Source organism: Nicotiana tomentosiformis, chromosome 12 (genome assembly GCF_000390325.3).
Source record: "Nicotiana tomentosiformis chromosome 12, ASM39032v3, whole genome shotgun sequence".
NCBI classification, from domain to species: domain Eukaryota; kingdom Viridiplantae; phylum Streptophyta; class Magnoliopsida; order Solanales; family Solanaceae; genus Nicotiana; species Nicotiana tomentosiformis.
This window is the reverse complement of record NC_090823.1, coordinates 136,636,939-136,664,376: the sequence shown is the minus strand read 5'-3', so window position 1 is coordinate 136,664,376 and position 27,438 is coordinate 136,636,939. Positions and strand designations below refer to the sequence as shown.

Below are 27,438 nucleotides of genomic sequence, written 5' to 3'. Positions count from 1 at the left end.
GCACGCAAGGAGGGTATGAGATGGTTTGTGGGTTTTAGGACAATGTCGTCCCGTGAAATGGGGTCACTCAGGACGAGTGCAGATTTGGTTCGTTACGTTGGAATTGAGCTATTGTTACTATTTCTAAGGCAAGTAGAGAATAAATTGGAAGAAACATGGTCAGTTAGTAATGGTTGAATCAGCATGGTTGTGGCAGTGATCAGTTTCTTTAGCGTGAAGTTATACATATGGTTTGTGGTTGTACTCGTGGGTTTGATGGCCACCATAACCTGATTGATTCGGGAGATATTTAATTCAAACGGTCTTGTTATGTAAATGGATTCCAGAAAAGTCATGGCAGTTTAGAGCGCGACTTGAGGTTGGTAGATCTCTACGGTCTGGGAATTCAGTTGCATATTGCATTGGTTCTTCGGAAATAAGCTAAGTGAAAGGTTTCTAGCCAATGGGGTGACATATTCCACTAATAGTTCAAGGGTTATAGTGAATACGTGTATTATCGCATAACGACATGATAAGTGCAGTGAACGACACGAGATTTGAAAGTTGAGGATCAAGGTTGCAGTTTGGTGTTGACAGGGATGTCACGAGCTCGGACGATCAGGGAAGAATTAAGATGTTTAGAGTAAGCTGGTATCGTCTTTAGCTTCACCTAAAACTGGTGTCATGTGTAAGAAGCTTTGTGTATTGATTTTTGCAAACTTTTGATTCGCTTTACAACATTGTGTAGCTGGTAGTATGGATGTGCAGGCTTTGTTACCTGTGCGGAAGGTCGGGGAGGGGGGGGCGTATTTCGTCGTAAGATTGTACAAGGTAACATGTAGTCACTTGATTGGTTAAGGATTGAAACTAATTATGGAGAATTTTGGTACTATCGCTAATGTGAGAGTTAGGGCCTGAAAGGCGTTCTACCCAGTTGGTTGAGAATTGTGAAACTTTGTTTCGAATTCGATGGTTGTTCTTGTGTGTTATGGAGAAAGGGTTATTGTGGATCCTTGAAAGGTCATTAGCCCAGTGTGGTACGATAAGAATCGGCTTGAGGTCCGTGGATGGATCTAAACATGAATGCGGGCTCTATAACAGGCTGGATATATTTATTTTAGCATAACGTTGTTTTCGGAGGGGTCTTCGGGCCTTCTATGATATTTCTGTTGTCAGCCCTTCCGTGTAGTCTCAATTGTGCTATGTGGGTTATGAGGCGGTTTGATTATTCGCACTCATATTGAGATCCTATATAGGTTGCGGTGTTATATGAGCAGGGTGCTCTCGAAATACAGGTCATTTATTGCACCTTAGTTGTGCTTGAGTTTTATATCGTATGGCGCTACCCATCTCCCCAAGATTTATATTATGCACTTGGCGTGCTTGTGGTTGATATTCGGGCATTGCGTGAGTTTGAGCGTTACGGCATGATGAGTGTTTTCTTTAGATTATTAGGTGTGGATCGGGTGGCACGCCGCCACGAGTATGTTGTTTGGATCGGGTTGCACGTCGCAATGGTATCATGTGTGGTTTGGGGTGCACACCGAAAGAGTGTGATGTTGAGTATAGTTCCCTATATATATTCTTATGTGTTTTGTTTCTCATTTCTGGGGAGGGTTCATAATATCCTTTCAGTTGTTTAATTAGTTGCGTGGGAGTTCGTTTTCTTTATGTACCACATTCAAGTTTGTAGTTGTTGGGCACATTGTGGCATCATATGAGATTTTTGGCAGTATCTAAGGTGGCTTATTGCCCGAGTAGCTTATGCTGGGGGAGACGAGATTATTGGACCTGGGATCAGTGCGAGTATATGTATATGAAACATGTTAAAGAGCAAATATCGTTATTTGGTCCATAATGAGGCAATGGTTCTTGTGAGAAGGAGAAACTCAATAATTTGTTAACTCGACAGTTGGTTATGAATTTCTACACATTTCTTCCATCGTGAAAGCATTTCAAGAGTTGGAACATGACTTATATGTATCATGAGGTGTGTTGTGGACATCAGATTCGTGGAATTTCGGCTATTGTTATCAGAAGATGTTATTATGGTCATGTGAATGGTGTGATGCATGATCTAAATTCAACAAAGGTATACAATCTTGTATTGGTGCATCGTGTTGTGATTGATACGGTGTTCGTAGGTTGGAAACATGCATGGTGGAGAATTCTGGATGTTAGAATTGGGCTCTAAGGCTTAATTGCCTAAGTAAAGGGGAGAATCTTGATATTGGCTTGAGCTAATGTGCTCAACTGGGTGTGGTAGCATGAGTAGGTGCACGAAGTGTTAAACATTGATTCTGGACAACTCTGGAACAATCCTTAGCACGTTCGAGGACGAACGTATAATTAAGTGGGAGAGAATGTAATGACCCAACCGGTCGTTTTGACTGTTAGAACCCCGTTCCCCTAAATAAGGCTCCCCGTATGTTCTTTTATTAATTTATGACTTGCGGGGATGGTTGGTTCGGAATTTGGAGGTGATCGAGTTGAAATCGGAACAATTGGTTCCTTAGTTTGGCTTTAAAAGGGCAAGCTTGACTACGGTCAACATTTTTAGAAAACGACCCCAGAATCGAGATTTGACGGTTCCAATAGGTTCGTATGATGATTTCGGACTTGTACGTATGTTCGAATCGGGTCTTGGATAACTCGTGAGCGTTTTAGCGCTTAATAGTGAAAATCAATTATTTGAAGGTTTAAAGTTCTTTAAATTTGGTTTGGAATAGGTTTTGGAGTAATCGAGGTCCGTTTGGAATTCTAAGTCTGGGAATAGCTCAGTATGGTGATTTAAGACACAAAATTTGGTGTCATTCCGAATGGAATAAGTATATTTCAGCGCATTCGGAGTAAGTTTGAAGAATTTGAAATTTCTAAGTTGAATCAATTTGGTTTGGGGTATGATTCTTAGATTTAATGTTGTTTTACATGTTCCGAGAGTTTGAGCAAGTCTGTTTTATGATTTTAAACCTGTTGGTATGTTCAGGCGGGGCTCCGGGGGCCCCGAGTGTTAACCGGACGAGGCTCGGATCAATTTTGGAATTTTGAAGAAGAGATGAAGCTTCCAGCTTCTGGTATGATTGCACCTGCGCATGGGCAGCCACAGGTGCAAGCCACCAGCCGCAGGTGCGAAGCTGAGGAGCAAGTCTGCCACGATGGATCGCATCTGTACGTCCCTCGACAGTGTACACGACACTCTGGATCGGGCCGTACGACCTCGGCAGAAATCGTGCCTAATAATAATAATAATTACACGATGCCTTGATATTTTAATTGCAGTTTGTGAATTTAATTAATAGATTGAAAATTGTTGCATTTGAAGGAATTTAATTATTTCTGCTGGTTAAATAAAATTATTGTTAACTCTGTGAATCAAGTTGATTTAGATATTCTAGTTTTATTTTAATTACTATTATTGACCCTTAGTGAGTGTCAAAGTCGGCCATCTCGTCTCTACCTCTTCGAGATTAGGCTTGATACTTATTGGGTACATATTGTTTACGTACTCATGCTACACTTGCTGCGTATTTTTGTGCAGGTACGTATATGTCTAGCGGCCTTGTGGGCGCAGAGGTTTGGTTAATGCAGAGACTTAGGTGAGGTGCATTCTACATTACGATCCACAACCAGTAGAGTCTCCTTCAGAGTTATTTATAATTTTCATGCCTAATTTGTATTTCGGACAGTTGCTGTGTTTTATTTTATATTCCTAGTAAATGTCCATGCACTTGTGACACGGATTTTGGGAGGATTATGGGTTGTTTTGTAGTGAATTTTTAAAAGTATTATTATTTACTCTGTAAATTCCCATTCTTTACTATGTATATTAAAGCAAAATATGATTTCAAAAGTAATAAAAATGAGAACCCAATTTAGTATTTATTATTGGCTTGCCTGACAGTGGTGTCCGGCGCCATTACGACCTTAATGAATTTTGGGTCGTGACAAAAATATAATCCAAATTATTTATTGGTTTTGAATCCAGTAAATTTTACATGCTTACAATGTTGATTGAACTTTTTACCCTTCATTAAAAGATATCACAATAGAGAAAATTGTCATTTACTATTCTCCTCAAATTATTACTTAATTATTTTTATAATATTTTACCTAATAATTACGCATAAATTTATTCAAAGAAAGTCCTTATTCCCTTTGATATCTTTCCAAGTATGGAGACTTGAAGAAGTCACTATATAAGCATATCTCCAAGTAAATTTGGAGAATTGAAAACGTATACGTAGCCGCCTATATACTTCTAGAAAAACTTATGGTTGTAAATTTGTTTCAAAGTTTGTTTTGATTTGATTTAGGTTTAGCTTTTTATTTTTGATTTATTCTTTGTAGTGTATTTTCATGAATTAATATCCAACAATAATTTTGACTTTCAATTGAGAACTCCGCATAAACTCTTTGCTAAAGTTCTTGCTTATGCTCTTCTTATATTCATTTAAAGTGCCGAGAACTTTTTGCTTAATTATGACGTGGCTTCTCTTTTATTAAAATAATAATAGTGCAATTTGTATTTTCTAGCCCTTCTACAGAGTAAATTTATTCTTTTTCCTAAAACACAATCTTTTCTTTATTGTATAGGATTATAATTTCTTACACAGTAATTGTTAAGTTCATTAATCCAATACTAGGTGATTTCCACACGTTATTCGACATGCTAAAATTATCTAAAGTCGATGTTTCTTTTGTTATTTGTAATATATGTCTGTTTGTGCAATAGTTATGGAAAGTTAGGCTAGAGTACAGATTAGTGTCACGACCCAATTTTCCCTTCCGTGCGACGTCGTGATGGCACCTAGTCTCTACGAATAGGTAAGCCTAACATATGTGGAATAATGAAATAAAAAACATAATTTTTAACAACTAACTGTTCAATAATACACAACAATCCCAAAACCCGGAACATCGTGAATCACAAACTACAGAGGGAAAATCTAGTGTCTCTATACATTAGAGTCTATCAAAAGAAAATACATAAGATAATGGACATGGAAAAGAGTAGAAGGGGACTCCGAGGTCTGCGGACGCAACATATATACCTTGAAGTCTCCAAAGCTATCCCGTCTCACTCATAGTGCGGCTGATAAGGAGCACCTGGATCTGCACACAAAAAATATGTGCAGAAGAGTAGCATGAGTACACCACAATCGATACCAGTAAGTGCCAAGCCTAACCTCGGTAGAGTAGTGACGAGGTCAGGTCCACGCCCGACTGGAATATGATAATAAAGCAAGGCAAGAATCAAATATCGCAGTAAAATAAAGACTGAAATCTAACAAGAAAGAATTCATAGAAGGTAACAGCTCAATACACAGAAATACAACAGGCGATCTCCCGAGATACCGTCTCGTAGTCCCAAACGTAAATGTGCAGGGGGATCTCCCGAAATACCGTTCCGTAGTCCCAAAGCAAATATGCAAGACAAGGGGGGATCTCCCGGAATACTGTTCTGTAGTCCAAAAGTAAATATGTAGTACATGGGGATCTCCCGGAATACTATTCCGTAGTCCCAAAGTAAATATAGGCAAGAGTCTCCTGAAGTGCAGGAGTAGTAACAGGCGTCTCAGGTGCCTGTTCTCCAACTGGAGCTACTGGTGGCTCTGCTGCAACAGCTCGTGCACGTGCTCTGGTTGCACCACGTGGTCTTCCTCGGCCTTTGGCTCGACCTTTGCCCCGACCCTGGCCTCTTATAGCTCCAACAGGGGGCGCGGATGTCTAATCATTGGATTCAGTTGTGCGTGTCCTCACCATCTGTGAGAAAATAGAAAGATAATGGTTTAGAACTTTGAATTCAACAATTGTGCATGATAAGGAATCAAAGAAGTGAATATTTTCCTAACAGTTCCATAGCCTCCTGAAGATAAGTACAGATGTCTCCGTACCGATCCGCAAGACTCTACTAAACCTATTTGTGACTCATAACACATATGAACCTAGCGCTCTGATACCAACTTGTCACGACCCCAAATTCCCTCCGTAGGAGGTCGTGAAGGAACCTAGTCTCTAAGACTAGATAAGCCTATCAATGCAAAATAATAATAGATATATGAAATAAATAAACTACAGTTCAAACAATTACAACTCCCAAAACCCGGTAGAAATAAGTCACAAACTTCTAAGAATTTATTCTCTATGTCTCTATACATCAGAGTCTAAAGCAAATAAGGAAGACAACACAGTAAGATAGAAGGGGACCCCGGAGTATGCGGACGCTGGCAGATATACCTCGAAGTCTCCTCGTACAACTAGTTTATTAATGTCTGTTCTGATAAGATATACCTGGATCTGCACAAAAAGATGTGCAGAAACGTAGTGTGAGTACACCAAAGCGGTACCCAGTAAGTGCCAAGCCGAAATTGGAAAATAAATAAAAGCATGGTAAAATGTTTAACAATATAATAATATAAAATGATAATGGAAATGAATCAAGTAGTATGTCACCATTTAATTGCACCAAATAATGGCAATTAATACCTCGTGGAAGCAAAACAGAATTCTTTTCAACTTTAAGAAAATCACAACAATAATCAAAGGCAACTGCGGCCATAAATCAATATCCACAGGAGCACTCCCGAGGTACCGCTTCATAGTCCTAAATCATAAATAAATTCACAATATCTCATTTCCTTATATCACTGCGGGAGTCTTCAAAATTTATTTTAAAGAAAACATTCTTTTTTCGAAATAGCATCCCGCGTTTTAGCCATCCTTATCACACTACATGACTTCTAGTAGTTTTCCCTACTAGCCACGTGTATCAAGGCACTCTTATCTAACCGCATGCGTTTCAATACTCAGACCTTATACCACCGCATGTGTATCAATATCACAATATATCACAATTTGCACCTCAAGTGCCCAAATATTTCAATTTGCCAAAATAAATCAACAACAATATTTTTTCATAATAAAGAGCTCACGACTCATGTCAAAATAATTTAACAATAATATTTTTCCACAATAAAGAGCTCACGGCTCCATCACAATGAGTACGAAAATCTCACAAAATATTCGGAAATAAATAACTCAACAAAATAATATTTTAAAATTTTAGTACGCTCTTCAATACCAAATTTAAAAATGTCAAATAATTCATATTAATAGTATTTAATTTAAAGAAAATCACCCTTCAAATAATGCACGGAATAAAAGAAACCAAGTTTCAACTAAACAGGTAAAACAATTAACAGGAAAAGGTCAAGCAAATTTAAAGTATAAACTTTTAAATCAATGATAAAGAATATAACAAGGTAAAATTATTTAATTAATATGCAACAACGATTTACACAATTTAAAGACATAATCTTTCACATTTAGTTTGTGTACACACTCCTCACCTCGTGTACATGACTTTCAATACATTTCAATTTATCACTTCAATACCAATCCTAGGGAAAATTTCCCCCACACAAGGTTAGACAAGTCACTTACCTCGACTTGCTCCAATTTAGCCAAGTAGTATGCCTTTTCTTCGATTTTCCAACTCCGACCGACTCGTATCTAGTCATAATTAATTCGATATACTCAACAAAAGTTATAGGAATAAATTTCATAAGAAAATACTACATTTTTCAACAAAATCCGAAATAAGCTCAAAACTCGCTCGTGGGGCCCACGTCTTGGAATCCGATGAAAGTTATGAAATATGAACGCCCATTCAACCACGAGTCTAACCATACCAAAATGACTAAATTCCAATAACAATACGACCCTCAAATCCTCAAATCTATCCAAGAGGGTTTTCAAAATTTTCCAACTTAAATCACCAATTAACTGATAAAAACAGTGATGGATTTGGGTAATCTAACCAAAATTGAGTTAAGAACACTTACCCAGATGTTTTCTCTGAAAATCTCCTAAAACTCGCCTCAATACGAGCTCCAAACCGTTAAAAATGGAAAATGGGACGAGGTCCCATTTTCAGAACTTAAACTCTATGTCCAGGCTTTTACTCTTCGCAATCGCGAACATCCACACGTGATCGCGAAGTACAAATTTCCACTGCCCGGATTTAACTCTACGCGATCGCGAAAAATCCCACGCGATCGCGAAGCACAATCTCCGCAAGCCTATGCGATCGCAAGCCTTCTCACGCGATCACGAAGCATTAAGCGCGTGGCCCAGCTTCTGCCTCGTTACTCTACGCGAACACGACCTTCTTCACGCGTTCGCGAGTCACAAAATATCAAAGCTACGCGATCGCATCCCGCTTCACGCGATCGCGAAGCATAAAACTCAGCAACCCTTAATTAACCTTACGCGATCGCAAATAATGCCACGCCATCGCGATGCACATACTTGCCCAACCTATGCGATCGCGGACTAGCCCACACGATCGCATAGCACAAAATTTCAGTTGTCCAATTAACCCTACGCAATCGCATGCCTTCTCACGCGATCGTGTAGAAGGGAAACAGAACATGCAGAATCCAAAACTTCAGCTATCAAGCCAAGTCCAAAAATGATCCGTTAAGCATCCGAAACTCACCCGAGCCCCTCGGGACTTCAACCAAATATACAAACAAGTCCTAAAACATCATACAGACTTAGTCGAGTCTTCAAATCACATCCAACAATACTAAAAACACGAATTGCGCATAGATTCAAGCCTACTAAATTTTGAAACTTTTAATTTCTACAAACGACGCCGGAACCTATCAAATCAAGTCCGATTGACCTCAAATTTTGTACACAAGTCATAAATGACCTAACAGAGCTATGAAAATTTTCAGAACTGGATACTCACCCAGATATCAAAAAGTCAACTCCCCGATCAAACTTCCAACCTAATTTAACTTCGGACTTTCAAATAAAATTCCGAACACGCTCCTAAGTCCAAAATCACCATACGGAGCTGTTGGAATCATCATAATTCTATTCCGGGGTCATTTTCTCAAAATATTGATCGAAGTCAAATTTAGCATTTTAAGGCCATCTTAAGGAACCAAGTGTTCCGATTTCAACCCGAACACTTCCAAATCCCGAACTAACCATCCACGCAAGTCATAAATTAATAAAATCACATATGAGGAGTTTTATTTAGGGGAACAGGGTTCTAAAGTCAAAATGACTGATTGGGTAATTACACTTGTGCCCGCTTTTTATTTTATAATCTGTCTGGCCTTAGCCACAAGCTCTCAATTTCAACATAAATCAGATTGTTATCAATTTACCAATAACAAGACAAGTTGCACAAGGTATAAAATAAACACATAAAAAATCACAACATCACATAAAAATTACCAACACCACAACTCCACATCATCACATATCGTCCATGACAATAGCCACCCTTATCTCTCCTATAGCCACCCTTATCACTCCTATAATAGCCTCCCTTATCCATCCGCCCTCACAATATCAATAGCCACCCTTATCGCTCCTATTGCTACCCTTATCACTCATATAGTGTAATGACCCGGCTGGTCGTTTTGAGAGTAATAGCCCTGATCCCATATTTACTATTTCCCCCGTACCTTTTTTTTCTTAGGTGACTTTTCGGGAGGTTTTGGTTTTGGATTCGGAGTGGTTTGGGACACTTAGTCCCTAAATTGAGGTTTAAGCCTTGGGATTTGGACCATAATCGGAACTGTATGAAGACAACTCCGAAATGAAATTCGGTCGGTTTCGTTAGCTCCTTTAGGTGATTTTGGGTTGAGGGACATGTCCGGATTATGTTTTGGAGGTCCGTAGCTCATTTAGGCTGAAATGGGAAAAGTCGAATTTTTGGAGTTTCGGGCCAGTAGTGGAATTTTTGATATCAGGGTCAGATTCTGATTCCGGAAGTAGGATTAGGTCTGTAATGTTGAATATGAATTGTGTGAAAAATTTGGGATCAATCGGACGTGGTTTGGTTGGTTTCGGCATCGGTTGTCGAATTTGGAAGTTTCAAGTTCCTTAAGTTTGAATCAGAGGATGATTTATGATTTTAGCATTGTTTGATATGGTTTGAGGATTCAACTAAGTTTGTATGGTATTTTAGGACTTGTTGGTATGTTTGGTCGAGGTCCCGGGGGCTTTGGGTGTGTTTCGGATGCTTAACAGATGAATTTTGGACTTAGGAAAGTTGTTGAGTTTTGTTTTGCTGGTTCTGGTGTTACGCACCTGCGGAGGGGAGACCGCAGGTGCAGTCTCGCACGTGCGGAAGACCAGGCGCATATACGGAATTTGGAGGCTTGACCAGGGGTCGCATGTGCGAGGAATTTTTGCATCTGCGATGCCCGCAGATGCGCCCAAGGACTCGCACGCGCAGAGGAAAACCGTAGAAGCGGACAGTGTTCCACAGGCGCGCACGCGCAGATGCGGACCCAGCCCTCTTAAGTGATTTTCGCACCTGCGAGGGATTATTCATAGGTGGGTGCGACCCATGGCCTGTATGTGCGAAGATCGTTGGGCAGAAAAGGGGCAAAATCGAGGTTTGAGGTTGATATTCACAAATTTGATTTTTGAGCTCGGGAGAAGGCGATTTCTTGAGGGATTTCAGAGAAAGCTTTGGGGTAACGATTCCTAACTTGTTTTTGGTTGTATTTCATTAATCTATAGTCGGTTTCTCCATTTAATTTCGGATTTGGATTGAAAAATTGGGAAAATGGGGTAAACGTTCCCCAATCGAATTTCTGAGTTTTGAATGGGTTTTAGACATCGGATTTAGATGATTTTTGTACGAGTGATCTCGTGAGTGAATGTGTGTTCTTAATAGGTAACGTTTACCCGATTTCGAGATGTGGGCCTGGGTCGACCTTTTAGGACAGATTTGGGATTTTTATTAAAATCTTGATTTCATTAATTAAATTAGTTTTATTTATGATATGTAATTGCTTTGGCTAGATTTGGGCCATTCGGAGTCAGATATTCGTGGAAAAGTCATTTTGACCGATTGATTGAGCTTGGTTCGAGGTAAGTGGCCTCCCTAACTTTGTATGGGGAAATCCTCATAAAATTTGGAACTATAGTGATATGTGAGCGCCGTGTACGTGAGGTGACGAGTACATACATGGGCTAGTTGTGGAAAAACCCGATTTTCTTACTGAGCAACAACCTGTTTTCCTTTTTCTTTTTTTTTTGAGTTACACCATTTTAATGAGTATTGATCTATTTTTATTCTTAATTGAGTTATTCCAATATGTGTAGCTTTCTTGTTTAGTATAATACATCATGTTTACGTGTCTTAATTGCTTATGTGAACTCTGTGCAGCATGCTTAGTGAATTTCCTGCTTCTTCCTTGACTGGTACTTAGTCTAATTCGTAAGATTTCATGATGTAGTTGTATCTCTATTTTTGCGCTGCATATTTACTTTGGGACTACGGAACGGTATTCCAGGAGATCCCCCTGTACTACATATTTACTTTGGGACTACGGAACGGTATTCCGGAAGATCCCTCTACCCCGTCTTGCATATTTACTTTGGGACTACGGAACGGTATTCTGGGAGATCCCCCTGTACATTTACGTTTGGAACTACGAGACGGTATCTCGGGAGATCCCCTGTTGTATTTCTGTGTCTTGATCTATTACCTTCTATGAATTCTTTCTTGTTAAATTTCAGTCTTTATTTTACTGCGATATTTCATTCTTGCCTTGCTTTATTATCATATTCCAGTATGGCCCGAACCTGACCTCGTCACTACTCTACCGAGGTTAGGCTTGGCACTTACTGGGTACCGATTGTGGTGTACTCATGCTACTCTCCTGCACATATTTTTTGTGTGCAGATCCAGGCGCTCCTTATCAGCCGCACTATTAGTGAGCCAGGACACCTTTGGAGACTTCAAGGTATATCTACCGCGTCCGCAGACCTTGGAGTCCCCTTCTACTCTTTCCCATGTCCATTATCTTATGTATTTTCTTTTGATAGACTCTAATGTATAGAGACACTAGATTTTTCCTCTGTAGTTTGTGATTCACGATGTTCCGGGTTTTGAGATTGCTATGTATTGTTGAACAATTAGTTGTTAAAAATTATGTTTTTCATTTCATTATTCCACATATGTTAGGCTTACCTAGTCGTAGAGACTAGGTGTTGTCACGACGTCATATAGAGGGGGAATTTGGGTTGTGACATATAGCCACCCTTATCGCTCCGCCCAGACAATATTCTAACAAATACAACAACAGTGAAATGTCACCCTTATACCCACATAATATCAACGGTGAAATGACGCCCTTATATCCTCAAAATAATAACTCACACAACACAATAATTTACACGGAAAATTATCACGGCAACATAACAAAATCAATTCATATCACAATTTGCCCAATGGCCACAACCAAAATTCCAAAGATACAACCAAATCAATTATTTTTACAACAAATAGCCGAAGGCTCCATACAATGTGTATAACATCCCAAAACAATCAACAAAGATAGAAATTACTCCGCATAAAGCAAAGCCTTCATTAATCCAAATTCTCAATAATTATATAAACACCTCATCTTAAGCTCGTTTAATTAATTATTTGTAGAGGAAAAATCCATAATGAAATTAAATTTCAAGAATTATCAAACCAACAAATTCACGGAATTACACAAATAATTAAGTAACAATCACATCAAATTGTCATATAAAAATAAATTCAACAGCAAGGATTTAGGCATGGCAAATAGATGATTTAATAAATACTAACAATTATCCAAATTACTACACAATATGCCAAAGACTTTAACTCAATGAATTTTGCACATATAAGCTCGAGTGCGTACTCGTCACATCGCGTACACGACTTTTTATATTTCACAAATGGCACATAATACTCGATGCCTAAGGGGTAATTCCTCCACTTGAGGTTAAGCAAGAGACTTACCTTTTTGAAGTTACGCCGATATTCCAAAATCGTCTTCTTGCTTGAATTGACCTCCGGACAACTCAAATCTATCCAAATTAATTGTACAACTTCATTAAAATTTATCGAAAATAATTCCGGATAATAATACGTCGACTTAAAAATTTATTCCAAAAAGTCAACAAAAGTCAACGCGGGGTCCGCCTATCGGAACCCGACATAATTTTTATTAAATCCGAACACTCATTCCGATACGAGCTCAACCATATTAATTTTATCGAATTCCAATAACAACTCGACCTCCAAATCTTAAATTTTTGTTTTTGAAAGATTTTACAAAATTTTTGATTTTTCCTCCATTTAAATCCGAATTAAATGATGGATTCAAAGGCATAATCATGAAAATTAATCAAAACTGTATAAGAATCACTTACCCTAAACACCCACGCAAGAATCTCTCCAAAAATCGCCTTCTACCGAGCTCTCAATTTAATTTTGTGTTATGAACTCAAACCCCCGTTTTTGGGACTTTTAATTCTGCCCAGGTACGCCTTCTTCGCGTTCGCGAAGGCCAAAAACCCAGGTGCCTCAAATTCTTCTTCGCGTTCGCATGACAAGCGTCGCGTTCGCGGAGGTCTGCCCATGCATAGCATCGCGTTCGCGTTCAAGCCCTCGCATTCACGATGCCCTTAAGCCCTACTGCTTCGTGTTCGCGATTAACACTTCGCGTTCGCGAAGGCTAATGACTCCAAGCCCAGTCCCCTCCTTCCTTCTACGCATTCACGACTAGCCCTTCGCGTAAGTTCTTCAGACATCCCTTCGCATTCTCGATCCCTTCTTCGCGTTCGCGAAGGCTAAATCCAGCGGCCTCAAAACTCCTCTTCGCGAACGTGGGACTCTCTACGCGTTAGCGAAGAAGGAAACCAGATACCAGATACAACAGTTCCGAAACATCCCGAAATGATCCGAAACCACCCCGAAATACACCCGAGCCCTCCAGAACCCCGTCCAATCATACCAACCAGTGCCATAACATAACACAAACTTGCTCGAGGCCTCAAATCACATCAAACAACATCGAAATCATGAATCGCACCCCAATTCAAACTTAATGAACTTTAAAACTTCAACTTCTACAATCGATGCCGAAACCTATCAAATCACGTCTGATTGTCCTCAGATTTTGCACACAAGTCATAATTAACATTACGGACCTACTCCAACTCCCGGAATCGGATTCCAACCTCGATATCAAAAAGTCCACTTCTGGTCCAAATCTCCAAAAAATCGACTTTCGCCATTTCAAGCCTAAATCAGCTACAGACCTCGGATTCACAGTCCGTACATGCTCCTAAGTCTAAATCACCTAACGGAGCTAACAGAACCGACGAAACTCAATTCTAGAGTCGTCTTCACACAATTCCGACTACGGTCAAAATCCTAAGATTTAAGCTTCCGTTTTAGGGACCAAGTGTCCCAAATCACTTCGAATCATCCAGTAACTGAATTCAACCACGCACGCAAGTCAAATACACGTAATACGAAGCTGCTCAAGGCCTTATGCCGCTGAACGGGACTTAAATTCTTGAAACGACAAGTCGAGTCGTTACATTAATATCAAATGGCCTTCTATCATACATGTTTGTTGTCAAGTTTCTTATTTCTTACGTATTAGTGTCACCGTATATATAATAGACTAAGTTAAAATTGATCTTCCATTGTATATAGGTTAATTTTGAAGAAAAATATGTTCGTCGTGCTACTAAAAAACTTAGATACATCGAATAGCTTATGTAATTGCACACATAAGGTATATAGAAGTTTTTACAATAACGTCATACACGCAAAAATTATCATATTGGTTAAAGTGCTTCTAAGTATATTCTTATCCCTAAATTCAACTTTCGTCTTCCGGAACTAAGGAATATCCTTTTAAATTTATGTGAAAATAATTTTTAGTATGTTTATGTTTTGCAAATATAATAAATAAAGCATAAGGACAAACATCCTAAATATTGGACTATATTTATCGCAATATGTTTCTTGCACAAACAACTGTATGTTGCACTTTCAAGAGGGATATCAAGATTGACAACAAGAGTTATGGTTAAGGCAGGGTAACCAATGCATTAGGAGGAAACATACACAAAAAAAAATTGTCCATAAATAAGTGTTCGTTAAGATACCATCACATTAATTATTTTTTAACTATAATATATAATTATCTAATTAACATGACAAAATTGATCATTTGTGTAAGGTTTAATGATATCCTTTTATTCTAAATTCATGTATTATGTTAATGTAATAATATTTTTCGGCATTTAGATGATTGTTGTATTATTATACATAAAATTTCTCTCATTAATTAAATTTTATTGTTCCTTCATATAAATAAATGTTTAAATTATCACGTGTAATTATTAACGTGTAACGCACGTTCATAGATACTAGTTTTTAAAAAAGTCTCAACTAAAATGAAAGCAATTATGGCTTTCCCTATTTTAAGTTTATAACTTAAATATAATTTTTATCTATTTTTCTTGTATAAAAATCTACTCATTAAGATTAAGATAGGGTATACTAAGACTAGAAACGTAAATCGCATATAGTAAGTCGATTAAATAGCATTTATATTATAGTTAGTAAATGTGACATATCGTATTCAGCAAATGCGAGTTATATATGCCAATTATAAACTGCTGAGTTATATATCGCAATTGCCAATGCGATTTACATATCCCTCATATCGAATCCGTAAATACGATTTAGAAATCGTAATCACGAAACGGGACCTATGAGCGCTTTCACTCCACATGCTAAATCGCATTTGCTCCGACTTGTAACTGCAGTTACAGAACAGACTTTCGCTGTTTCGCATTTACTTGATGACAGCGACTTAGGGCCCGTTTGGCCATAAACATTTTTCCACCTTTTTTCGATTTTGTTTTATTCTTTTCTGAAATTAATGTTTGACAATAAAATTTTTAATTTTTATTTGAAAATAAATTTTAAAATTTTTAAAAATACAAAAAGTTATTTTTCAAAAATTTCAATTAAATTCACTCACAAAAATTCAAAAATAACTTAAAATTATATTTATGTCGAAACACAATTCTAATTTCCCCCACTTTTTTCCCGGAATTTTACAATTGTTACGTCCAAACGGCCACTTAGAATCACGGCCAGAAAACCCTCCGACTTAGGAAGATATAATGCCCAGATGATTTTGACTGATTATTTTGCAAAGATTGTCTACATTCGACATCTATCTCAAAACCCAGGCTTCGTCGAAAAAGCCCTTAAACTGAAATCAACTCCACTCTTTTGTGCTGGAATTTCACTACGAAAGGTTTGTTCTTCTTCTGATATTCTTGAGTTATTAAACTCTTCTACATTTCGCTTTAGTTTAATCCCACAGGTGTCTGACTTTGCTAAGCTATATTACTTTTGAATTATTTAATAAGTTTCTCTTGCCATTTGGAGTCCTTCCCCTTGCGCATGTTGAATAATTCAACAACTGTCTTTCAGTTATCAGCTCAAAAACATCTAATTATGCTGAGCAAATGAGGTTTCCATGGACTATGGACTCATTGTCATTTCTTTGTCTAGTCGCATTACCAGAAAAATCTTGAGGAGGCAACCAGAGCTTCTGCTCCTTCGGTTTCTTTCATGATTTGTTCTGGAGCTTCTTTGAACCCTGACTAGAAGTGGTTTGTATGTTTAACTCAACCAAACGAAGTTGGTGCTGCAAAGGAAGCCCAAAAGGATGGCTGATTTTTCATGGACCAAGCCCTTTCAGGACAAAATGAACATAGGTCTCTGTTTGATCTTTTTATAATTTCAGTTTAGGCCTTTGTTCATTAGTTTTTTTTGATAACCGCGGTGCTCGGGCCAGCTTGCACCTCGACTAATTCCATTGGGTACCTGTTTTTTTTTTGTTCATTAGTTTTTTTGTTGTTCTTTTTTAGCTTTCTTCAACTAATTTTTTATCTGATAATACTTTTCTGTAGCAAATAAATATGTTTAATTGGTTTTAATTCGAGTTCTGCTGATATAAAAGCCATTATTCCTCCCATTTTAGCAAGTAGATATTATATATTGTTTACAATGAAGCGACTTTATGTAATTTCTCTAGTCAGTCACAGATTGTTCGTTTTTTTTTTTTTTTTTATATGTATGAATACTTTATCAAATCGTGTTGATGCTTATTGCAGATAACTGAAATGCTTAGCAGAATTTATAGGCGCAACTTCTGCACTTGTTCTCCTCGGCCATGGCTCTTTGTTGGGTTAGGCAATCCTGGGGAAAAATACAAGGGAACAAGACACAATGTATACTTCTATTTCTGGAATTAAATTATTTTCTCAGAAAGATTGCATAACACTCCATCTATTATGAGTTCCATCTCACTCAAGTGTTCTTTATTAAGATTATATCTTATCTTTTTACTACAGGTTGGATTTGAAATGCTTGATGCATTTGCAGAGTCACAAGGGATTCAGATGGAGACAGTACATTGTAAAGCTATGTTTGGAAAAGGTCTCTTTGGCTAAACTTGTATTTGTGCCTCTTAAGTGTTACAGTACATCATCATGTTCACTTCTTAATCTTGTTTATAGTGTTCTTTTATGAAGTGTTTATCTTGTTTATACTCTTATCTATCATTTGGTTAATATTACCAATTCTCAGGTTTTGTCAATGGCGTTCCGGTTCTCCTTGCTAAGCCACTAACTTATATGAATTTGAGCGGTGAATCTGTAAGCAATTAAATACTTCTAACTTATATTGTAAAAGTTTTTTTTTTTTTTTTTCTGCTTATGATGGATTCTGCTTGGGTTCTATCTCAAAGAAGGATGTGTCTGTCTATCGGAATGAAAACTAGCAATTTAAATGACTGTGTCCGGTTGTATAGTGAAAGCGGGGTCAAAAGGGCAGCCTGGAGTACGAAGCATCCCACGTTTATGCAGGGTCCGGAGAAGGGCCGCACCCAAAGAGGGTGTGATGTAGGCAGCCTACCCGGATGCTTTTGTAAATTTTTCATTTTGCCTGTTAGGATTGCTGATCTTGTTTATTATTTGTTTATAGTTATCTCCTCTCTTTGAATTGGTGATTGTATTGACTATTCTGATTGTTTTGTGGGTGGAATGGTTAATGGTGGGTGGTTAAGCTGTAGTCACTAGAATTAGTTTTTACTATTAGAAGTCTTGTGCCAACTATTTGACTGTGAGAAATGAGATGCTACTCCTGATACTTTCAAGTCTTTGCTCATATTTGTCTTGGTGACCATGAATAATTTTGGACTAATTTCCTCCATTAGCTCAGGAACGGTAAGAACATGTTGAAGTTTGTTGTTACTAGTTATAGTTCGCTTCTGACCACCCAGTAGTTACCATGGAATGCAAGTTCTGTAGTGACATTGCAAACTCGTAGGATTGTTGTTAAAAGTGAACAAGAAACAGTGAATGGAGCAAGCCAAATTAGTACCCTTTGTCTCATGATTTGTTATCAAAACTCTTACCAAAAGAGACACTACTAACTGATAAAAATGTTATTCAATTGATCTTTGAATTGCTAATTTTTGGTAACAATCTCTGAGAAATTGAGAAAAGACTATATTTTTATCTGAGGTTCGTGCAATTTTATTACTGATATAAGCTAAAAGAAGTTTACCCAAGCAATTTGTCTCTGTGGTTAGATAGTGAATTGCAGTGCATATTTGTTCCATGAACTAAAGCAACCCAGAGCGTAGTCTTGTGCTGCCAGAAAGTAGTGTAATTCTAATTCATATGTGAAAATGCAATTCAAGTGGAAAAATGATATATTCAAGCACCTTTGAACTCGCTGGATTAGCTTTTCTTATGGTCTAGGGGAGCCTATTTTGAATGGCAATATTTGTCACCTTTGTATGACATTTTGACTGTGTTTGTCATGACTTGCCTCTTCACCATTTAAATGCCAGTACAAGCCTGGTCGCATTGTTTTATCGAGGTTCAGTCCTCCTAGAATCAGATTAAGGGAATGCCGGCATGGCCCAGCGGTTGCTTCCCCTAGTTTGCAGGGCAGGCTTATATGAACTAGACTCTCATCAGACAAGTTAAATTCATGAGTCTCTTCTTAAATAAGTGAACTCTTATATGAAAACTCTTCTGTGTTCCAGTGATGGATGATAAACTGCCTTTGAAACTAGTCATGTGACAAGAATGAAAAATAGCGCATTTCTTTGCTCAGCTTATATCATTCACAAGGTAGGTCAAAGGTTTGCGTACACACTACCCTCCTCAGACCCACTTGTGGGATCTGGGTATGTTGTTGTAGCATATATCATTCAGACTCCAGTTTGCTTGTGAAATAAAAGATAAAAAGTTCTATGAGTATTCAGTAAATTTCTACTTGTTGGACTTTGATGTCTCAGATGTTTTTAACCAGTGATGGTTTATCTTGCTTTTCCATTGATGCGTAGTGATTTTGAAAAATTGAACTGCCTGAACTATTCTAAGGTGATCAATAACTCTGATTCATCTCTTTTTTCCCTTTTTCCCAGACTGGCCCACTTGCAGCATATTACAAGCTTCCTCTTAATCGTGTGGTTGTGGTATAAAATACTAGATGTTCATATTTTTTAAAATTTAACTGGACAGATATATTATGCTTTTTTAATGCTTTTCAACAATTGTCTTTTTCTCCAGTTTCATGATGACATGGATTTACCATGTGGAGTTCTTCGTCTTCATCCCAAGGGAGGTCATCACAGCCATAATGGGTATGAACTGAATCCTTCTCCATCTAAATCTACTTAAAAAAAGGAAAAAAACTTTAATTCAATGCCATGAAACCATCTATCTGTTCATTTTCAATCCGACAGTCCAACCAATTGTCTATATAGGTTCTGTCACGACCCAAATTAACCCTCCGTAGGGTGTCGTGACGGCACCTAGCCTTTACGACTAGGTAAGCCTAATATTATGAAAAATGTAAAGAAAACACAACATTTTAAAGATAAACAACATATTGTGAATAACCAAAAGTAGTACTACTCGGCATATACAAAATAATTTCCCAAAACCCGAAATATCACTAAGTCACAAGCTGCTATACTCTATGTAGCTTTATACAAAAGTCTGAAGATAATAAGGAAAATATCTAAGCGAGGGAGTAGAAGGGGACTCCGAGGATCTGCGGACGCAAGCAGAAGTACCTTGAAGTCTCCTAGAATCAGCAACACGCACTAACCCCGAGGCTGATAGCTCGCACCTGGATATGCACACGAAAACATGTGCAGGAAAGGGCACGAGTACACCACAATGGTACCCAGTAAGTGCCAAGCCTAACCTCGGTCGAGTAGTGACGAGGTCAGGTCAAGGCCCTACCGGAGTAAATATAATAAATTAAACAAGAAAAAGATATAAGTAAAGTTTACGGTAACACAGTTAAAGAAATTCTCGAAAATTTAACAGTTAAGGGAGTCCTCGGCTCGGAACAAGGTAAACACAATGGGAAAATCTCCCGGGATACCGTTCCGTAGTTCCGAATGAATATGCAGTACAGGGGGATCTCCCGGAATATGTCCGTAGTCCCAAAGTAAATATGCAGTGCAGGGGGATCTCCCGGAATACGTCCGTAGTCCCAAAGTAAATATGCAGTGCAGGGGGATCTCCCGGAATACGTCCGTAGTCCCAAAATAAATATGCAAGACGGATGGGACGGGACGGAGATCTCCCGGAATACGTTCGTAGTCCCAATTTAAATATGCAACGCAAGATGAAATGGCAGGTAAGGCATCGAGTTATACCGTTTATACAGAACACAAATAAGGAAAATAGGGACTTAACTAAGCATGGCGCACAAAATGTCAGATAGGCAGTTAAAACACGTACGCATGCTTCTCTAGTTGAGCTGAACAATTAAACGAATTAGTGCAATTTAATAAGGGAAAGACATTTTATGATTTAGAAAGGAAAAACGGGATTTTTGCAATAATAGCCCGTGTACGTACTCGTCACTTCACGTACACGGCGCTCACACCTCAATTAATATCAAACATCCTAAGGGGAAAGCCCCCAACACAAGGTTAGGCAAGCCACTTACCTCGAACCGCTCAAATCAACTCGATATCACGTTCTTGCCACGAGTATCCGACTCCAAATGGCCCGAATCTATTCAAATTAATTGCATAATGTAAATATAACTACAAGTAACTAATTAATTCGAAGATAAAGCGTGAAATTCGGAAAAACGTCCAAAAAGTCTCCCCGGGCCCACGTCTCGGAATCGGGTAAAAATTACAAATTATGAACACCCATTCACTCACGAGCTCACTCGAACAAAAATCATCTAAATTCGACGTCAAATTCCCATTCAAATCTCAGATTTTTAATTGGGGAACCTTTTCCCCCATTTTAAAACTTCTACCCTCAAATTCCATAATTAGACGAGGAAGACAATAATGGATTAATGAAATATACACGAATTAGAGTTAAGAATTGTTACCCACTGATTTCCTCTTCAAAACCCTTGAAAAATCGCCTTCTCCCGAGCTAAAATTCGAATTGGTGAAAAATGAGGAACGAACTCTCGAATCTGCCTCTTCAACCCAACGATTTCCGCACCTGCGCTTATGGGGCCGCATCTGCGGTCACGCACCTGAGGAAAACATCATCGCAGGTGCGAAGGTCACTTATTCGGGTTGGGGCCGCATCTGCGGGTAATTCCTCGCACCTGCGCATTTCACTAAGGCAGCCAGGCTCTGCACTTGCGCCCACGCTTCGCACTTGCGGGCTCGCAGGTGCGGTCAAACTTGCGCACCTGCGCTCCATCACCAGCCCCATCAGTTCCGCATAATGGCACTCTCTCCGCACCTGCGGCTCGCGCACTTGCGGCCTCCCTTCCGCAGGTGCGAAACACCAGAACCAACAAAGGCACAAGATTTTTTCCTAAGTTCAATTTCATTTCGTTAAGCATCCGAAACACACCCGAACCCCCTGGGACCTCAACCAAACCTACCAACCAATCCTATAACACTATACGAACTTAGTCGAGCCTTCAAATCACATCGAACAACACCAAAAATCATGAATTAAGCACGGATTCAAGACCAAGAATTTAGAAATTTTCAAATTCTACAAACGACGTCGAACCACATCAAATCTAGTCCGAATGACCTCAAATTTTACACACATGTCACAAATGACACTACGAACCTACAGCCACTTTCGGAATTCCATTCCGAGCTCGATATCAAAATTTCCACTATCGGTCGAAATCGCCGAAAAACTAACTTTCGCCAATTCAAGCCTAAATCTACTATACACTTCCAAAACACATTCCGGACGCGCTCCTAACCCCAAAATCACTCAACGGAGCTAACGGAATCGACGGAATTCCATTCCGGATCCATCTTCACGCAGTTCCGACTACGGTCCAAACTCTAAGGCTTAAACTCACAACTAGGGACTAAGTGTCCCAAAACTCTCCGAATTCCATAACCAATCATTCCGGCAAGTCCCAATAGCGGAAACAAACGTGGGGAAAACAGTTATTAGGGGATTGGGGCTCTAACTCTCAAAACGACCGGCCGGGTCGTTACAGGTTCACAACAGGAATTGTAATGAACTTATATTGAAAATTGATAGCAATGTCAAAATACCTAAAATGAAACATATCATGTAATGTTTTTGGTAACTTTCTTGTATTAATCACCAGTGAAAGAACTACAAAGCCATAGCTCAGCCATCACAACTGGCTATCCAGAAATACCTCTCCTGCAAAACAGCAAAGAGAAAAAAAGATACAGCTAAATCTTAAACATCAGCTATTGCACTATTGCCCTAATTCCATGTGGAGCTCTCACATTACACATATAGCAACTTCTCTCGCTATGCAATTCCAGTCCCTGGCCTTCTTCTCAAACACTCTCTGATTTCTCTCAAGCCAAATGGAATGCACACACTCAGCATACACCATTCTAAACAATTGAGCAGCTTGTGATTTTCCTTTAGAGTTCTTAATAGCCCATTCCAAGTGTTGTTCCTAGTCCTAGGTAGCAGCTTCAAATAATTGTGTGTTTAGCCATTGCATCACTGTCATCCACAATCTCTTTATCAAATCACAGAAATTAAATAAATGGTCTCTAGATTACATTGGGATTGACATAATGTGCAGGCATGCAGCATTGATCCACACTCAGTCCCCATCTAGCTAGCCTGTCAGATGCAAGTAATTTCCCCTGTTACTGCAGCCATAAGGTGAACTTAGCCTTTGGCCTTGCAGCATTATTAAAAACCATGCACTTCCACACCACTCGAGGACAGTTGCCTAACATTTGCAAGTACATTTGTCTGATTATGCTTTTGCTGTCTGTTAAAGTAACTTGCATCTGCTCCAATGCTGCTCTAGCTTCCATTATTTTCCTGATCATCCAGCATGCCTGTTGAGGCATATCAAGTAATTCTTACCTGAATATAAGCATAATATTTTGTTAGGAAGGCCATTACATGTACCCATACCGTTTTTTTTTTGATAACCATGGTGTCCGGGCCAGCTTGCGCGTACCTCGACTAATTCCACGGGATAGTACTCAGACCTGCTTTTGACTGGTGAATAGAATATAGACCTCTGAAAATGTGTCACTGTTTGCTGTGTCAGATTTTTCATGTTTTTGCTAGTTAGTACCAGAAGAGCTCTGTGTCTCTTCATGTAAGATGCAGTTTCAATTGCTGTTAAACTGTATATGATCCAGTTCTCTGTTTTTTCAGGTTGAAGAGTGTGATTTATCATTTTCGTGCAAATCGAGAGTTTCCTCGGTTAAGAATAGGTTTGTGGAAAGTCTGGAATACTTGAATGTTCTCTTTTGGCGTTTTGAGTTTCAGTATGGAGGATTAAACATAGTTCTCTTGCTAGGTATTGGAAGACCTCCTGGTCAAATGGATCCCAAAGCATTCATGCTTCAAAAGTTTAACTTAACTGCGAGAGAACGAGTAAGTTTATAACTCATTCATTTCTTACATAAAGTCGACTCCCTAATATTTCTTTTCTTGTTATTGAACTTCTTTATTGGTCTAAAACTTGTACAGCCTTTGAGTTTTGTAGGAATTGCTCATTGTGCATTAGTACAGTAGAGGTTGTCTTATTTTATGTTGAATGAGTGTGTACTAGAATGCAAACAGATGTGTATACGTGAAATGCATACGCCTGAAGCTAGTCAAATAAACTTAAGGTTGATAAGATATAATAGAGGTTATCAGGAAAGACCTTAGAGAATCTATTGAACAAACTTTGTATTATTTCCGGCTCCCCTTCCAATAATTCCACCATGAATGTCTACTTCCCAAGGGGGGTTAATCTTTTAGGACACAAGCTTTTTAAATATATTTCTGTAGTACTTGCTTACGCAAACATCTCACTAGAAACAGTGGGAATTGTTTTTCTTGACGGAACAGAGAAACTGTCGATTAAAAACAAGATTGTGGCTGTTTTGTTTTCAAATTTCTGTTCATTTAACAATTTTGTTTCTTTGTTCCATAGATCAGCAGCCATTAGATTTTGATGCTTATATGCTGAGCACAGAGGTCTAAATAGGCATATAGTTATTCGAATATGTTATAAATTGTGTCCCTGTTTTTGCTAGATATGATTTAATTAGAGTTTAAGAGTAGATGTTCTGTATATATGGCTCTAAATAGAGTAATTTTTGTATCTCATACACTATTACAATCTGTTCTGATAGGTATAAGCTGTGTTGTTCTAACACAACTTTGTTCAATCTTCTTCCATTTGTATTAACTTTTATCAGTTTGGATAACTTTCATCTTCCTCTTATCAACTCATGTTGCAAAAAGAAAATTTCATGAGACATGTTGAAACACGTCAAAAACATGCAGATGGCATGTTTTTTAGAGTTCAACCAATGAAAAACATTTGGACCCAGAAAATTTATCATAGACATGTTCCCTAGAGTCAAGTGCATGATCCTCTCAGATGGAACATCAAGCATGAATACTGTATCATTTTAGAAGTGCCCATGCTTCAGATATTGAAGCTTCAGACAAGTGAGGCTTGCTCAGTTGGTAAAAACACTTCCACCTACGACCGTTAGGTCCTGGGTTCGAGTCACGTTGGAGGGAAAGTGTGGAAACACTATAGATCCTCCTAATTTGGGAGGGGTTTAAAAGAAAAAAAAAAGCCACATTGGGATTGGAGAGATCTTTACTTGATAAAACTAATCTTGTTGAGAATTGACATCAATTAAGGAATTCCAAGGTATTTGTTTGTAGCTCTTAAACCACTTTTAATTGTTAAAGATCATACATTTTTACTTGCAGATTGATGCTGCATTAGTTGAAGGAATACATGCGTTGAAGCAAGTCTTATCCAAAGGCTTCTCTGAAAGTTCTAAATGCTTCAATACCGAGCAGAAGTACAAGCATATAAGATTGCAGACGTTGCCAACATGATATCACGCTTCGAGGTTTTTTAGATCTTGTTGCTGCTGTGTCTTTCTTTTTAGTTTCTGTTGATTGCTTAAAAACTTATTCTCTTCCATGATAATTCTTATTAGACAACATAAGTATCATCCCCCACCCCCCGACAGAATAATGCACTTCAAAAAATGCTGTTGGTACTCTTGAATTATTTTATGCCTGCAGATATATCTTGAGAAAAACTGGCAGTTATCTTTGTTGTTTAAGCTTTCATGTTACTTTTGCTCCATGGAAATTACTCGTACAAAAGAAACAATTAAACCTAGCTGCCCAGTACTTTAAGATCAATATCCATGGATCATGATAAAGTGAAATAAGGGTTATTTGGAACTACATACCTCTAGTTGGTGTATGCAATTCTGACGCCAGCCATAAAATCCATAATAGCATACTTTCTACACCAGCGATTTTCTTTCTGCTACCTTTATTTTTCATGTACATTCTCTGTTAATAGTAAACTTAATGGATGAATTTCTGGGTGTTTGGATGGTATGCAGCTTGGTGTTTAATATCCACCCATGCATCTCTTTACTTAAGAGTGGCCAGCCTTTCCTCTTTACCACTTCAAACTGGAAGACAGGTGTAATCACACACCAAAATCCATGGCAGATCATATCACCTAAGCAACTTCTGGCTGATATTCTATTGTAAATATACTGTTTAGGCAACTGTATTGGGTTTGAATCAGATGGAAGTTGATTTTGCTCAAGCTGGAAGTTAATAGTTAGCCTAGTCCATAGTCGTTGCTGGATGCAGAGATCTCCACTGTTGTCATTTCACCTTCTTCTCGAATATGCTCTGGATGTTTTCAGTTATAGAGTGAATTACATATTGCAGGCGCTCTCTTCCTGTACCAAATACCATACTCCTGCCCCCACCCCCCACCCCCCCACAAAAAAAAAACAAAAAACAAATTGTAGTGGCTCTTTATTACGAAGGATGTCTGCCTTAATATCTGTTTTACTGATGTCTCAGCTGCAATCTTGCAACTATCGAAAGGATTATGGCCTGAATGGCAACGTTAAGCTGAAGATTTGATTCAGACAATGCATTTGAAAGACCTTATTTATAGTGTGTAAAAAAATAAATATAGTTTTCTTTCTGCCTGTGCTGGATTATGTTACATCGGGCAATCACGTATAGCACCAAGTTGAAGTAGGAATAATGATGGCTCGTGACAGGAAGTTCGTCGTTGCTACATTGATATCACCTTTGCAACATTGCCCCTAAGTTTTAAGGTCGTATTTTGCATTGTTTGCAAACATTTTGTTATTAATCCCTTAAATGAAATATGCAAGTGATAAGGAGCACTCACAAAAGAAACACATTGGTTTTGGAATAACACGAAATGCTGTTAACTCAACGCCTGTAGAAGTGAACGAACATGTAGTCATCTGGGATAGGATGGGACTCAGCTAATCTTTGGACTTTGGAGTGGCCCTTAAACCATTGGCATAACTAGAATTTATTTTACTAAAAAGTATCTGACAAACTCATAGCTTAACGGCCTTAAGGCAAAGTGAGACAACGCGATAATATTTAAAGCAAAGCTACAAGCATAAGGAAAAGCTATCTGCTGGTGAACCAGTCATCCCACTACTCTCGAATATCGTTTACATTTAACTTCCGTTATACTATATATTCGGCCAAATTCATCCCTACCGTTATATTATCCGGTCAAAATTACCCCTACCATCAATAGACTTTTAAAAATTAACCTTCAATCCGTTAGGTAACCCAAAATCTTCCAAATCTCTTTTATTTAAATCACTTATTCTTCTTCTTGATCCACTATTTTCAGAAATTACTATTAATGTGAATGCTAAAAGTACTAAACTATTCAAATTATTTATGGATATTTGTAATTACCATTGCACCCACTTCTCTTCTTGTGATAATGGTTTTGGAATTGATTTAAATTTTTTACAATTTTTCAACCATATACACACCGCAGAATTCTATGAGTCGATTTGTTATGTATTTTATGCAGCTGCTCATCATATATGTACACGTACATTCGAATATATTTTGTAATTATCTAGTTAGTATAGAGTTCGGTCGACAAACTTAAGAGTGCACAATGCGTAGACATTTGATTAAAACAAAGTTGAATTCGACAATGCAAAGTCTCCAAGGAACTTCAACTTCTATCACTAATACTTGCAAAGTCTCCATACCTTTTGT

The 27,438-nt window shown here is 38.3% G+C and overlaps 1 protein-coding gene across 3 annotated transcripts; it reads left to right on the top strand.

Annotated features, from left to right (window-relative positions):
• Positions 1 to 15,941: 15,941 nt before the first annotated feature.
• Positions 15,942 to 26,360, top strand: LOC104114564 (peptidyl-tRNA hydrolase, mitochondrial). Of its 3 annotated transcripts, none has more exons than XM_009625040.4 (11): positions 15,976 to 16,127; positions 16,388 to 16,593; positions 16,993 to 17,109; positions 17,233 to 17,317; positions 17,468 to 17,535; positions 19,320 to 19,370; positions 19,465 to 19,538; positions 23,530 to 23,588; positions 23,675 to 23,751; positions 25,096 to 25,241; positions 25,752 to 26,360. In XM_009625040.4, the coding sequence occupies exons 3-10, from the start codon at positions 17,002 to 17,004 to the stop codon at positions 25,225 to 25,227; spliced, it is 654 nt and encodes a 217-aa protein (XP_009623335.1). In that variant the 5' UTR covers positions 15,976 to 16,127; positions 16,388 to 16,593; positions 16,993 to 17,001; the 3' UTR covers positions 25,228 to 25,241; positions 25,752 to 26,360. The 3 variants fall into 3 exon arrangements, with proteins under 3 accessions (XP_009623334.1, XP_009623335.1, XP_018632634.1); XM_018777118.3 differs by having other exon boundaries at positions 16,003 to 16,127; positions 16,307 to 16,593; XM_009625039.4 differs by lacking the exon at positions 16,388 to 16,593 and having other exon boundaries at positions 15,942 to 16,127.
• Positions 26,361 to 27,438: the final 1,078 nt, after the last annotated feature.